Here is a 14,254-nt window from a genome sequence, read left to right as displayed (position 1 = left end):
GGAGATGATTGCTGCGCAAAAGGAGCTCTTAAATTGGGCGCACTAGTGTTCAACGATTCCGTTCACGCGTTGGGCGCACACCTCGCCTGGCTTACGTCCTCTGTCTCTGTGTAAAGTGCGCATATATCTATTAAAACACACGGGGGCTATACTTCATGTGAAAAACGTCACAATTAATTAATGCATACGGATGGAGCAAGGCGGTCTTATCCAGTATATATATATATATATATATATATATATATATATATATATATATATATATATATATATATATATATATATATATATATATATATATATATATATATATATATATAGGGCGTTGGTAATGGAAGCCCTGGGCTTCATATAGGTGCGCGGAGCCCCAGCCAGACGAGCCGAACGTGGTCGAACCGAATGGATCGATCCAGGCGGCCCGTTTTAATGCAGTACAGTTATGCAAGTATAATAGCTTGTACAAATATGCGTAAACCAACATGGGCCACGTGTTCGTACGTGGATCGGTGACGTGTAACCCGTAAAAGGGGGAAGCGCATTTAAACAGACAGTTACGACACCGTAAATGTATTCATAACATTGCATAGATGACTGTTACTCCCCCGACCAGATCGCCCACGATCAGCGCGGCCACGATCCTAAAATTAAGCGGGTAATGGATATGCGCCGTGAAATATGCGTCCACGATATTGGATATACGCTTGGTACAGGGAAAAAAATCATAATCTTCCAGAAAAGTGGAGAGTACGCATCATTTGATAGTCCGCTGCTGGGTGAACGGCGATTTTGATCTGGAAGATGGCGGCGCCATGGGGAAACAAGACCATAAGTGAGTATGCGACGCCGACGTCTGTTCATAGACAAAATCAATGCTTGGATATCGTAACAATGGTGCAGGAAGAAGAACAAGGAGGGTACGAGTTAGCGTCAGATGGAATTACGCATACAGAATCAGCTACTGCTGTAGACGCAATTACTCCACCGGCAGCTTTGAGGGCCCCAGGGGTTGATGAACAGACCATATTTGAGGCATCAAGGATGACAGTAACTGAAGGAGGACAGCACCTTAATACTATGCGTACTATTGGTGATCATGAACAGGACACACCAGTGATTCTGCAGAGACATGTAAGTAATATTGAACTGATTTGAATTTTCAGTATTGTACGTTGAATTGTATACAGTATAAGGCAGCTAGAGATGGTGTGACATTCAGTATTTATATTGTGCATACACTGTGAAACTTTTGGCTGAAAATTGTTATGATCTACATACAACATAAAAATATGTAGGGTACCATAGATGATACAATTTATATTTTCTGCACAGGAAGTTACAATTGATCCGAGATTAGTACCTAAAGTTGGTATGACATTCAGTGGGGTGGATGAAGCATATAAATTTTATAGTAGGTATGCATATGAAGTTGGATTTCCATTGAAAAAGTATAGGGAACGGAAAAATTGTAAGTGGTTGAATTGCTCGATGGAAGGCAAAAGATCAGTAAGGGGAATATCAAACCTAAAGGTACGTAGTACCAGTTCGAAACGGACACAATGCAAGGCCGGTATGAAACTTAAAAAAATTTATGATGATGCAAAAGAGACAGTTATATCAGTGCGTATTGATCTGTTGCACTTGGATCATAATCATGAATTTTTTAAAAAGGATACCGAAAAGAATCAATTACAATGCAACAAGACGCATGATCCTGAATACATGGAGTTCATAAGTTCAATGCAAGAGAGTCGAATCCCGCAACATTGTATTATGGATTATGTATCAGAAATGCACGGTGGTCCTGAGAGTGTGCCTGTAACAGCACAGGACATGTATAACCTGTAAGTTTATGATATGTTCCGATTGATATACATAAATGATATATGCTGGTTGTTGTTTCTGCCTAATGCTAACTTTTCACAATAATTTCAGGAAAAAGGCAAAGCAACGAGAAAGAAATGCAAATGATGTGGCAAAGCTACTATCCTTTTTTGCATCCTGCAAAAAGGATAATCCACAATTTTTCTCTGACTTCCAATTGGATAAAGAAGGCAAGATTTTAAGCATATTTTGGTCACATGCAAGCCAGCAAGGGGATTACATTGATTTTGGTGATGCGGTTACATTTGACACAACACATAAGACTAATCTGTATGAAAAACCACTAGGTATGTTTGTTGGTTCAAATCACCACCTACATTGCACTATATTTGCTTTCGCATTGTTGGGGGATGAAACTGTTGATACATTTGAATGGGTATTCAACGCCTTCAAAACATGCATGGGAACCGAAGGGCCACGAGTGATGCTGACAGGTACGACTGATAATAATGAATTAAATGTATATACATCAACTATGGCTTAAATTAGATATTATTTTCTTTATATAACATGGAATAAGATTCGTACAATTGTGTCATATATGTTTGCAGATCAAGATCCTGCAATGCCAGTAGCCCTCGAGAGGGTTTTCCCACACACAATACATCGTTTATGTCTATGGCATGTGCAAAATAGGTATATGCTTTTTCTAAACGAGTTGTATGCAAGATTTGAGGAAATGGACTTTAAGACACGGTTTCAATCTATAATACATCATCCTTTGACTGAGTTGGAGTTTGAGACTGCATGGTCAATGCTACTTGAAGATTTTGATCTGCATGATAACAGTACTCTGGATAAGCTGTATGGAATACGTAAGGATTGGGTGCCTGCTGAAAGGGAATTAGGCTTACACCTAGTTCCTAAATAATTTTGGTGGTTGAATTGCCCAACACAAATCTTTGGACTAACTAGTTTGCCCAAGTATATAGATTATACAGGTGTAAAATGTTCACACTCAGCCAATAAAAAGACCAAGTTTTGGATTCAATAAAGGAGCAAAGGGGCAACCGAGGGCACCCCTGGTCTGGCGCACCGGACTGTCCGGTGTGCCACCGGACAGTGAACAGTACCTGTCCGGTGCACCAGGGGACTCAGACTCAAACTCTTCGCCCTCGGGATTTCTCGGAAGCCGGCGCGCTATAATTCACCGGAATGTCCGGTGTGCACCGGACTGTCCGGTGTGCCAGCGGAGCAACGGCTCCCTGCGGCGCCAACGGCTCCCTGCGCTGCATTTAATGCGCGCGCAGCGCGCGCAGACGTCAGGAACGCCCATACCGGTGCACCGGACATCAAACAGTACATGTCCGGTGTGCACCGGACACCCAGGCGGGCCCACAAGTCAGAAGCTCCAACGGTCAGAATCCAACGGCAGTGATGACGTGGCAGGGGCACCGGACTGTCCGGTGTGCACCGGACTGTCCGGTGCGCCATCGTGCAGACACCTCCAGCCAACGGTCAAGTTTGGTGGTTGGGGCTATAAATACCCCAACCACCCACCATTCATTGCATCCAAGTTTTCCACTTCTCAACTACTACAAGAGCTCTAGCATTCAATTCTAGACACACTAAAGAGATCAAATCCTCTCCAATTCCACACAAAGCCCTAGTGACTAGTGAGAGTGATTTGCCGTGTTCATTTGAGCTCTTGCGCTTGGATTGCTTCTTTTCTTTCTCACTTGTTCTTGAGATCACAACTCCATTGTAATCAAGGCAAGAGGCACCAATTGTGTGGTGGCCCTTGCGGGGAAGTTTTGTTCCCGGCTTTGATTAGAGAAGAGAAGCTCACTCGGTCCGAGGGACCGTTTGAGAGAGGGAAGGGTTGAAAGAGACCCGGCCTTTGTGGCCTCCTCAACGGGGAGTAGGTTTGCAAGAACCGAACCTCGGTAAAACAAATCTCCGTGTCTCACTTGCCTTTTCGCTTGGGATTTGTTTTGCGCCCTCTCTTGCGGACTCGTTTATTATTACTAACGCTAACCCCGGCTTGTAGTTGTGTTATATTTGTAAATTTCAGTTTCGCCCTATTCACCCCCCCTCTAGGCGACTATCAATTGGTATCGGAGCCCGGTGCTTCATTAGAGCCTAACCGCTCGAAGTGATGTCGGGAGATCACGCCAAGAAGGAGATGGAGACCGGCGAAAAGCCCACTACAAGCCACGGGAGCACTTCATCGGAAGAGTCCCGCACCAAAAGGAGGGAGAAGAAGAAGAGCTCCTCCAACAAAGGGAAGGAGAAGAAATCTTCTTCTCACCACAAAGAGAAGAAGGAAAAATCTTCTTCCCACAAGCCGCATCGGAAAGGTGACAAGCACAAGAGAATGAGGAAGGTGGTCTACTACGAGACCGACACTTCATCAACATCGACCTCCGACTCCGATGCGCCCTCCGTCACTTCTAAGCGCCAAGAGCGCAAGAAGTATAGTAAGATCCCCCTACGCTACCCTCGCATTTCCAAACATACACCTTTACTTTCCGTCCCATTAGGCAAACCACCAACTTTTGATGGTGAAGATTACGCTAGGTGGAGCGATTTAATGCGATTTCATCTAACCTCGCTCCACAAAAGCATATGGGATGTTGTTGAGTTTGGTGCGCAGGTACCATCTATAGGGGATGAGAACTATGATGAGGATGAGGTGGCCCAAATCGAGCACTTCAACTCTCAAGCGACAACGATACTCCTCGCCTCTTTAAGTAGAGAAGAGTATAACAAAGTGCAAGGGTTGAAGAGCGCCAAGGAGATTTGGGATGTGCTCAAAACTGCGCACGAGGGAGATGAGCTCACCAAGATCACCAAGCGGGAAACGATCGAGGGGGAGCTCGATCGGTTCCGGCTTCACAAAGGGGAGGAGCCACAACACATGTACAACCGGCTCAAGACTTTGGTGAACCAAGTGCGCAATCTCGGGAGCAAGAAGTGGGACGACCACGAAGTGGTAAATGTTATTTTAAGATCTCTCATTTTTCTTAATCCCACTCAAGTTCAATTGATTCGTGGCAATCCTAGATATACTAAAATGACCCCCGAGGAAGTTATCGGGCATTTTGTAAGTTTTGAGTGCATGATAGAAGGCTCGAGGAAAATCAACGAGCTTGGCGACCCATCCGAAGCCCAACCCGTTGCATTCAAGGCAACAGAGGAAAAGAAGGAGGAGGCTACTCCAAGTCGACAACCAATCGACGCCTCCAAACTTGACAATGAGGAGATGGCGCTCGTCATCAAGAGCTTCCGCCAAATCCTCAAACAAAGGAGGGGGAAAGACTACAAGTCCCGCTCAAAGAAGGTTTGCTACAAATGTGGTAAGCCCGGTCATTTTATTGCTAAATGTCCTATATCTAGTGACAGTGACCGAGGTGACGACAAGAAGGGGAGGCGAAAGGAGAAGAAGAGGTACTACAAGAAGAAGGGCGGTGATGCCCATGTTTGTCGGGAGTGGAACTCCGACGAAAGCTCAAGCGACTCCTCCGACGATGAGGACGCCGCCAACATCGCCGTCACCAAGGGACTTCTCTTCCCCAACGTCGGCCACAAGTGCCTCATGGCAAAGGATGGCAAAAGGAAAAAGGTTAAATCTAACTCCTCCACTAAATATGAATCTTCTAGTGATGATAATGCTAGTGATGAGGAGGATAATTTGCGTTCCCTTTTTGCTAACCTTAACATAGCTCAAAAGGAAAAATTAAATGAATTGGTTAGTGCTATTCATGAAAAGGATGACCTTTTGGATTCCCAAGAGGATTGTCTAATTAAAGAAAACAAAAAACATGTTAAGGTTAAAAAGGCTTATGCTCTAGAAGTAGAAAAATGTGAAAAATTATCTAGTGAGCTAAGCACTTGCCGTGAGATGATTGACAACCTTAGGAATGAAAATGCTATTTTAAATGCTAAGGTTGATTCACATGTTTGTAATGGTTCAAATTCCAATCTTAGAGATGATAATGTTGACTTGCTTGCTAAGATTGATGAATTGAATATTTCTCTTGCTAGCCTTAGATTAGAGAATGAAAATTTGATTGCTAAGACCAAAGATTTTGATGTTTGCAAAGTTACAATTGCCGATCTTAGAGATAAGAATGATATACTTCATGCTAAGATTGTTGAACTTAATTCTTGCAAACCATCTACATCTACCATTGAACATGTCACTATTTGTACTAGATGTAGAAATGTTGATATTGATGCTATTCATGATCATATGGCTTTAATTAAACAACAAAATGATCATATAGCAAAACTAGATGCTAAAATTGCCGAGCATAACTTAGAAAATGAAAAATTTAAATTTGCTAGAAGTATGCTCTATAATGGGAGACGCCCGGGCATTAAGGATGGCATTGGCTTCCAAAGGGGAGACAATGTCAAACTTAATGCCCCTCCTAAAAATTTGTCTAACTTTGTTAAGGGCAAGGCTCCCATGCCTCAGGATAACGAGGGCTACATTTTGTACCCTGCCGGCTATCCTGAGAGCAAAATTAGGAGAATTCATTCTAGGAAGTCTCACTCTGGCCCTAATCATGCTTTTATGTATAAGGGTGAGACATCTAGCTCTAGGCAACCAACCCATGCCAAGTTGCCTAGAAAGAAAACTTCTAATGCATCAAATGATCATGCCATTTCATTTAAAACTTTTGATGCTTCTTATGTGCTTACTAACAAATCCGGCAAGGTAGTTGCCAAGTTTGTTGGGGGCAAACACAAGGGTTCCAAGACTTGTGTTTGGGTACCCAAAGTTCTTGTATCTAATGCCAAAGGACCCAAAACAGTTTGGGTACCTAAAGTCAAGAACTAAATTTGTTTTGTAAGTTTATGCATCCGGGGGCTCAAGTTGGATACTCGACAGCGGATGCACAAACCACATGACCGGGGAGAAAAGGATGTTCTCCTCATATGAGAAAAACAAAGATCCCCAACGAGCTATCACATTCGGGGATGGAAATCAAGGTTTGGTCAAAGGACTTGGTAAAATTGCTATATCTCCTGACCATTCTATTTCCAATGTTTTTCTTGTTGATTCCTTAGATTACAACTTGCTTTCTGTTTCCCAATTATGTCAAATGGGCTACAACTGTCTTTTTACTGATATAGGTGTCACTGTCTTTAGAAGAAGTGATGATTCAATAGCTTTTAAAGGAGTGTTAGAGGGTCAGCTATACTTGGTAGATTTTGATAGAGCTGAACTCGACACTTGCTTAATTGCTAAGACTAACATGGGTTGGCTCTGGCACCGCCGACTAGCCCATGTTGGGATGAAGAATCTTCACAAGCTTCTAAAGGGAGAACACATTTTAGGATTAACAAATGTTAATTTTGAGAAAGACAGGATTTGTAGCGCATGCCAGGCAGGGAAGCAAGTTGGAGTCCATCATCCACACAAGAACATCATGACGACCGACAGGCCGCTTGAGCTACTCCACATGGATCTATTCAGCCCGATTGCTTACATAAGCATCGGCGGGAGTAAGTATTGTCTTGTAATAGTGGATGATTATTCTCGCTTCACTTGGGTATTCTTTTTACAGGAAAAATCTCAAACCCAAGAGACCTTAAAGGGATTCTTGAGACGGGCTCAAAATGAGTTCGCCTTAAGGATCAAGAAAATAAGAAGCGACAACGGGACGGAGTTCAAGAACTCTCAAATTGAAAGCTTCCTTGAGGAGGAGGGCATCAAGCATGAGTTCTCTTCTCCCTACACACCTCAACAAAATGGTGTAGTGGAGAGGAAGAATCGAACTCTATTGGACATGGCAAGAACCATGCTTGATGAGTACAAGACACCGGACCGGTTTTGGGCCGAAGCGGTCAACACCGCCTGCTACGCCATCAACCGGTTATATCTTCACCGAATCCTCAAGAAGACATCATATGAACTCCTAACCGGTAAAAAGCCCAACATTTCATACTTTAGAGTTTTTGGTAGCAAATGCTTTATTCTTGTTAAAAGAGGTAGAAAATCTAAATTTGCTCCTAAAACTGTAGAAGGCTTTTTACTTGGTTATGACTCAAACACAAGGGCATATAGGGTCTTTAACAAGTCCACTGGACTAGTTGAAGTCTCATGTGACGTTGTGTTTGATGAAACTAACGGCTCTCAAGTAGAGCAAGTTGATCTTGATGAGATAGGTGAAGAACAGGCTCCATGCATAGCGCTAAGGAACATGTCCATTGGGGATGTGTGTCCTAGGGAATCCGAAGAGCCTCCAAATGCACAAGATCAACCGTCCTCCTCCAAGCAAGCATCTCCACCAACTCAAAATGAGGATGAAGCTCAAGTTGATGAAGGGCAAAATCAAGAAGATGAGCCACCTCAAGATGATGGCAATGATCCAGGGGGAGATGCAATTGATCAAGAAAAGGAGGATGAGGAAGAACCAAGACCGCCACACCCAAGAGTCCACCAAGCAATCCAACGAGATCACCCCGTCGACACCATTCTCGGCGATATTCATAAGGGGGTAACCACTAGATCTCGAGTTGCTCATTTTTGTGAACATTACTCTTTTGTTTCCTCTATTGAGCCACACAGGGTAGAGGAAGCACTTCAAGATTCGGATTGGGTGGTGGCGATGCAAGAGGAGCTCAACAACTTCACTAGGAATGAGGTATGGCATTTAGTTCCACGTCCTAACCAAAATGTTGTAGGAACCAAATGGGTCTTCCGCAACAAGCAAGATGAGCATGGTGTGGTGACAAGGAACAAAGCTAGACTTGTGGCCAAAGGATACTCCCAAGTCGAAGGTTTGGATTTCGGTGAAACCTATGCACCCGTAGCTAGGCTTGAGTCAATTCGCATATTATTAGCCTATGCTACTTACCATGGCTTTAAGCTTTATCAAATGGACGTGAAAAGTGCCTTCCTCAATGGACCGATCAAGGAAGAGGTCTATGTTGAGCAACCTCCCGGCTTTGAAGACAGTGAGTACCCTAACCATGTTTATAGGCTCTCTAAGGCGCTTTATGGGCTCAAGCAAGCCCCAAGAGCATGGTATGAATGCCTAAGAGATTTCCTTATTGCTAATGGCTTCAAAGTCGGCAAGGCCGATCCTACACTCTTTACTAAAACTCTTGAAAATGACTTGTTTGTATGCCAAATTTATGTTGATGATATTATATTTGGGTCTACTAACGAGTCTACATGTGAAGAGTTTAGTAGGATCATGACATAGAAATTCGAGATGTCGATGATGGGGGAGTTGAAGTATTTTCTAGGATTCCAAGTCAAGCAACTCCAAGAGGGCACCTTCATTTGCCAAACGAAGTACACTCAAGACATTCTAACCAAGTTTGGAATGAAGGATGCCAAGCCCATCAAGACTCCCATGGGAACCAATGGGCATCTCGACCTCGACACGGGAGGTAAGTCCGTGGATCAAAAGGTATACCGGTCGATGATTGGTTCATTGCTTTATTTATGTGCATCTCGACCGGACATTATGCTTTCCGTTTGCATGTGTGCAAGATTCCAATCCGACCCTAAGGAATCCCACCTTACGGCCGTAAAACGAATCTTGAGATATTTGGCTTACACACCTAAGTTTGGGCTTTGGTACCCTCGGGGATCCACATTTGATTTGATTGGTTATTCGGATGCCGATTGGGCGGGGTGCAAAATTAATAGGAAGAGCACATCGGGGACTTGCCAGTTCTTGGGAAGATCCTTGGTGTCTTGGGCTTCAAAGAAGCAAAATTCGGTCGCTCTTTCCACCGCCGAAGCCGAGTACATTGCCGCAGGACATTGTTGCGCGCAATTGCTTTGGATGAGGCAAACCCTGCGGGACTACGGTTACAAATTAACCAAAGTCCCTTTGCTATGTGATAATGAGAGTGCAATCAAAATGGCCGACAATCCCGTCGAGCATAGCCGCACTAAGCACATAGCCATTCGGTATCATTTTCTTAGGGATCACCAACAAAAGGGAGATATCGAGATTTCTTACATTAACACTAAAGATCAATTAGCCGATATCTTTACCAAGCCACTTGATGAGCAATCTTTTACCAGACTTAGGCATGAGCTCAATATTCTTGATTCTAGAAATTTCTTTTGCTAGCTTGCACACATAGCTCATTTTGAATACCTTTGATCATATCTCTTTTATATGCTATGACTAATGTGTTTTCAAGTCTATTTCAAACCAAGTCATAGGTATATTGAAAGGAAATTGGAGTCTTCGGCGAAGACAAAGGCTTCCACTCCGTAACTCATGCTTCGCCATCACTCCGAGCAACTCTCTATTCCTTGGGGAGAAATGAGCATCAAAGAAAAGGACTTCATCCTTGGGGGAGAGAGTAAAAGCTCAAAAGCAAAAGGACCGGACTTCGTCTTTGGTATAATCTTAACTCATTCATTTATGACCAAAGAGGAAGAAATTACAAAAAGGGCTCTAATGATTCCGTTTTTGGCGATTCATGCCAAAAAGGGGGAGAAAGGAGCCCAAAGCAAAAGGACCGCACCACCACCACCAATTTCAAAAACTTAGCGTTTTCCAAAAGTATTTATCAATTGTTATCCTATTATGTTCAAAAGGGGGATTTCAAAAATCTTACTTCAAAACCCTCTTGAACACTAAGAGGAGGATTTAATTTAGGGGGAGTTTTGTTTAGTCAAAGGAAAAGCATTTGAAACAGGGGGAGAAAATTCCAAATCTTGAAAATGCTTTACAAACTCTCATTCATTTACTTTTGACTATTTGCAAAAGAACTTTGAAAAGGATTTACAAAAGAATTTGCAAAAACAAAACTCATGGTGCAAACGTGGTCCAAAATACTAAATAAGAAAGAAACATTCCATGCATATCTTGTAAGTAGTAATATTGGCTCAATTCCAAGCAACCTTTACACTTACATTATGCAAACTAGTTCAATTATGCACATCTCTATTTGCTTTGGTTTGTGTTGGCATCAATCACCAAAAAGGGGGAGATTGAAAGGGAATTAGGCTTACACCTAGTTCCTAAATAATTTTGGTGGTTGAATTGCCCAACACAAATCTTTGGACTAACTAGTTTGCCCAAGTATATAGATTATACAGGTGTAAAATGTTCACACTCAGCCAATAAAAAGACCAAGTTTTGGATTCAATAAAGGAGCAAAGGGGCAACCGAGGGCACCCCTGGTCTGGCGCACCGGACTGTCCGGTGTGCCACCGGACAGTGAACAGTACCTGTCCGGTGCACCAGGGGACTCAGACTCAAACTCTTCGCCCTCGGGATTTCTCGGAAGCCGGCGCGCTATAATTCACCGGACTGTCCGGTGTGCACCGGACTGTCCGGTGTGCCAGCGGAGCAACGGCTCCCTGCGGCGCCAACGGCTCCCTGCGCTGCATTTAATGCGCGCGCAGCGCGCGCAGACGTCAGGAACGCCCATACCGGTGCACCGGACATCAAACAGTACATGTCCGGTGTGCACCGGACACCTAGGCGGGCCCACAAGTCAGAAGCACCAACGGTCAGAATCCAACGGCAGTGATGACGTGGCAGGGGCACCGGACTGTCCGGTGTGCACCGGACTGTCCGGTGCGCCATCGTGCAGACGCCTCCAGCCAACGGTCAAGTTTGGTGGTTGGGGCTATAAATACCCCAACCACCCCACCATTCATTGCATCCAAGTTTTCCACTTCTCAACTACTACAAGAGCTCTAGCATTCAATTCTAGACACACTAAAGAGATCAAATCCTCTCCAATTCCACACAAAGCCCTAGTGACTAGTGAGAGTGATTTGCCGTGTTCATTTGAGCTCTTGCGCTTGGATTGCTTCTTTTCTTTCTCACTTGTTCTTGAGATCACAACTCCATTGTAATCAAGGCAAGAGGCACCAATTGTGTGGTGGCCCTTGCGGGGAAGTTTTGTTCCCGGCTTTGATTAGAGAAGAGAAGCTCACTCGGTCCGAGGGACCGTTTGAGAGAGGGAAGGGTTGAAAGAGACCCGGCCTTTGTGGCCTCCTCAACGGGGAGTAGGTTTGCAAGAACCGAACCTCGGTAAAACAAATCTCCGTGTCTCACTTGCCTTTTCGCTTGGGATTTGTTTTGCGCCCTCTCTTGCGGACTCGTTTATTATTACTAACGCTAACCCCGGCTTGTAGTTGTGTTATATTTGTAAATTTCAGTTTCGCCCTATTCACCCCCCCTCTAGGCGACTATCACCTGCTTTTTTTAAAAATCATTATTGTGGTCTAATGTTGTCTACACAGCGTAGCGAAAGCATGAACAGGCTTGTCAAAAGTGCACATGTTGATGCAAATACTCCGCTTCATCAATTCGCCAAGCAAATGATGAAACTTCTACACAGTAGAAAGATGAAAGAGTCAAAAGAAGCAGTGGGAAGCATGGTGAGGATAAAATTGTTATGTCGTATATTGATACTTTAATATAAGTGTAAACTAATTTGCATTATATATGGCACAGGGTCAAAAGGAAACGAACACGCTATACATGTTTGAGATAAGGGTTGCAAGAGCATACACAAGGGCTGTGATGTGTAGATTCCAGGAATCTTTGAAATATGCAACCGCATTCAAGATAATGCACGACGAAGAAGGGGGTGCAAATGATTGGGTAGTGCAACATACAACTAGATCGAATAAAATTGTTTGGGGACAGCACCAATTCAAAGTCACAGCTGATGAAGATGCAGGAAAGTATACTTGTGAATGCAAACATTGGGAACATACAGGTATGGAGTACTAAAAAGTAAATATATACATTGAAAACATATGAACAAAATCTTAAGATCATTATTGTTTTATAGGGCTATTCTGTGTACATGTACTACGCGCGTTTATGCATCTTCAGATTGACCGGATACCGAAAGAATATATTTTACAAAGATACACCACCTCTGCAAGGCAAGATGTTCCGTTTTCAAGAGATGATAGGAATTTGAAGGGGAAGGATGGAGAAACTAAGTCATATAGACAGAAGATGTTGCTTAAAAAGGCAATGAAAGTAGTGCATCATGCTAGTTTATCCAAAGCAGGAAATGATAGAGCCCTAACAGTAATGGATGAGCTTCTCGAAGTACTTTCGCGTTTGGAAACAGATATAGACGTTGAGGAAACTTGTGGAACTAGTGGAGGAGATGGTATACAGGTATGTAATGTTTTAATATGTATGTTGTAACATATTATTAATCATATTATATTGATGAGGTGTGAAACAATAAAATCTCAGGACGATGATGAAGCCAATAGAGACAACGAAAAGGATGATGAATTTGACGAAAGGAATAACAAGGTTTGAATCGTACTGTTGTTAATGTTTATTTGTAAATGATGTATAATGATCTTTCATCCAAATTTTCAGGAAATTCAAGACGTATCTATTATACTTGAACAAGGTGTGGCCAATGATCAAATACATATACCAGTACGTCCATTAGAAGAGGTAATATCTTTAACAACTTTACTGATTTGCAGTTATACATATACATGATTTATACGTTTGAGTTATTGGGTTATGATTGAGCTTAACAAAATGTGTTGTCAATTACAGGTTAATTTGCATGATCACGCAATAATGAATGTTAGTGGTGTCAGTGAACAAAATGATAATGCCAGAAAGGTAATAATGGTATAAATACTGTATGTTGGACTACATAATATTATATGCTGAGAAGTATTTACTTTTGAATTGCAGAAACTGGAATTTGCAGTCGATGGGATAAGCTTGGCAAGACCAATAACTCAAGACCCAAAGGAAGAACAATAAAGGGGAGTGAAGAAAGGGTTATTAAATTGGGAGCAAAAGGTACAAAGAAAATGACCAGGAAATGTCAGAAGTGTGGAATTGCTGATGGTCACAACAGTAGGACATGTTTGTCAATGGAGGAAAATAGACAAAGGTTGGCAAGCCTTGCTGGACGTAAGAGAGGACGACCTCCAGGATCTAGGAACAAGGGTGGCAGTAAAGCTCCTGATTGGAATGAGACAACCACATCTAAAAAACACGCAAATGAGTTCGATAGTAGTGAGTCAGACAGTGATTAGAATGTTGTATGAGATACGATTAATTTGTTTTTACAATAAACCTTGCTTGTTTGGCAACTGATTTATATAGAGGTGGATATTGAAATCTAATAAATGGTGCGTATATTGCTTAATAATGTTGCGTAACTGGAACTACAAAACATCGTATATAACTTGTGGGATGATCGTATAATTTGTAAACTATATACCAGTACTGTTGATAAACAACAGCAGTGAGTCAGGCGCGCGAGTAGTCTGTTGTATCTGATACGAATAATCTAAGATATAAAGTTGTTGAAATCTGATAAATAGAGCGTATATTGCTTACTAATGTTGCATAATTTGAAGTAGGAAACATCGTATATGGCCTGGATGATACTCGCATATAAACAGATGGTAATATTAAGGAATGAG

The 14,254-nt window shown here is 42.7% G+C and overlaps 1 protein-coding gene across 1 annotated transcript; it reads left to right on the top strand.

Moving 5' to 3' along the window:
* The first annotated feature begins 1,554 nt into the window (after positions 1 to 1,554).
* Positions 1,555 to 13,583, top strand: LOC103643817 (protein FAR1-RELATED SEQUENCE 5-like). The gene is made up of 10 exons (XM_020543955.2): positions 1,555 to 1,841; positions 1,933 to 2,315; positions 2,433 to 2,517; positions 2,671 to 2,707; positions 12,282 to 12,549; positions 12,625 to 12,965; positions 13,047 to 13,109; positions 13,179 to 13,259; positions 13,368 to 13,436; positions 13,512 to 13,583. Exons 1-10 carry the CDS (start codon positions 1,570 to 1,572, stop codon positions 13,581 to 13,583), a joined length of 1,671 nt encoding a protein of 556 aa, XP_020399544.1. The 5' UTR covers positions 1,555 to 1,569.
* Positions 13,584 to 14,254: the final 671 nt, after the last annotated feature.

This window comes from Zea mays, chromosome 1, assembly GCF_902167145.1.
Source record: "Zea mays cultivar B73 chromosome 1, Zm-B73-REFERENCE-NAM-5.0, whole genome shotgun sequence".
NCBI classification, from domain to species: Eukaryota; Viridiplantae; Streptophyta; class Magnoliopsida; order Poales; family Poaceae; genus Zea; species Zea mays.
Note: the sequence above shows the minus strand (reverse complement) of the source record. Positions and strands in the feature narration are given on the sequence as shown.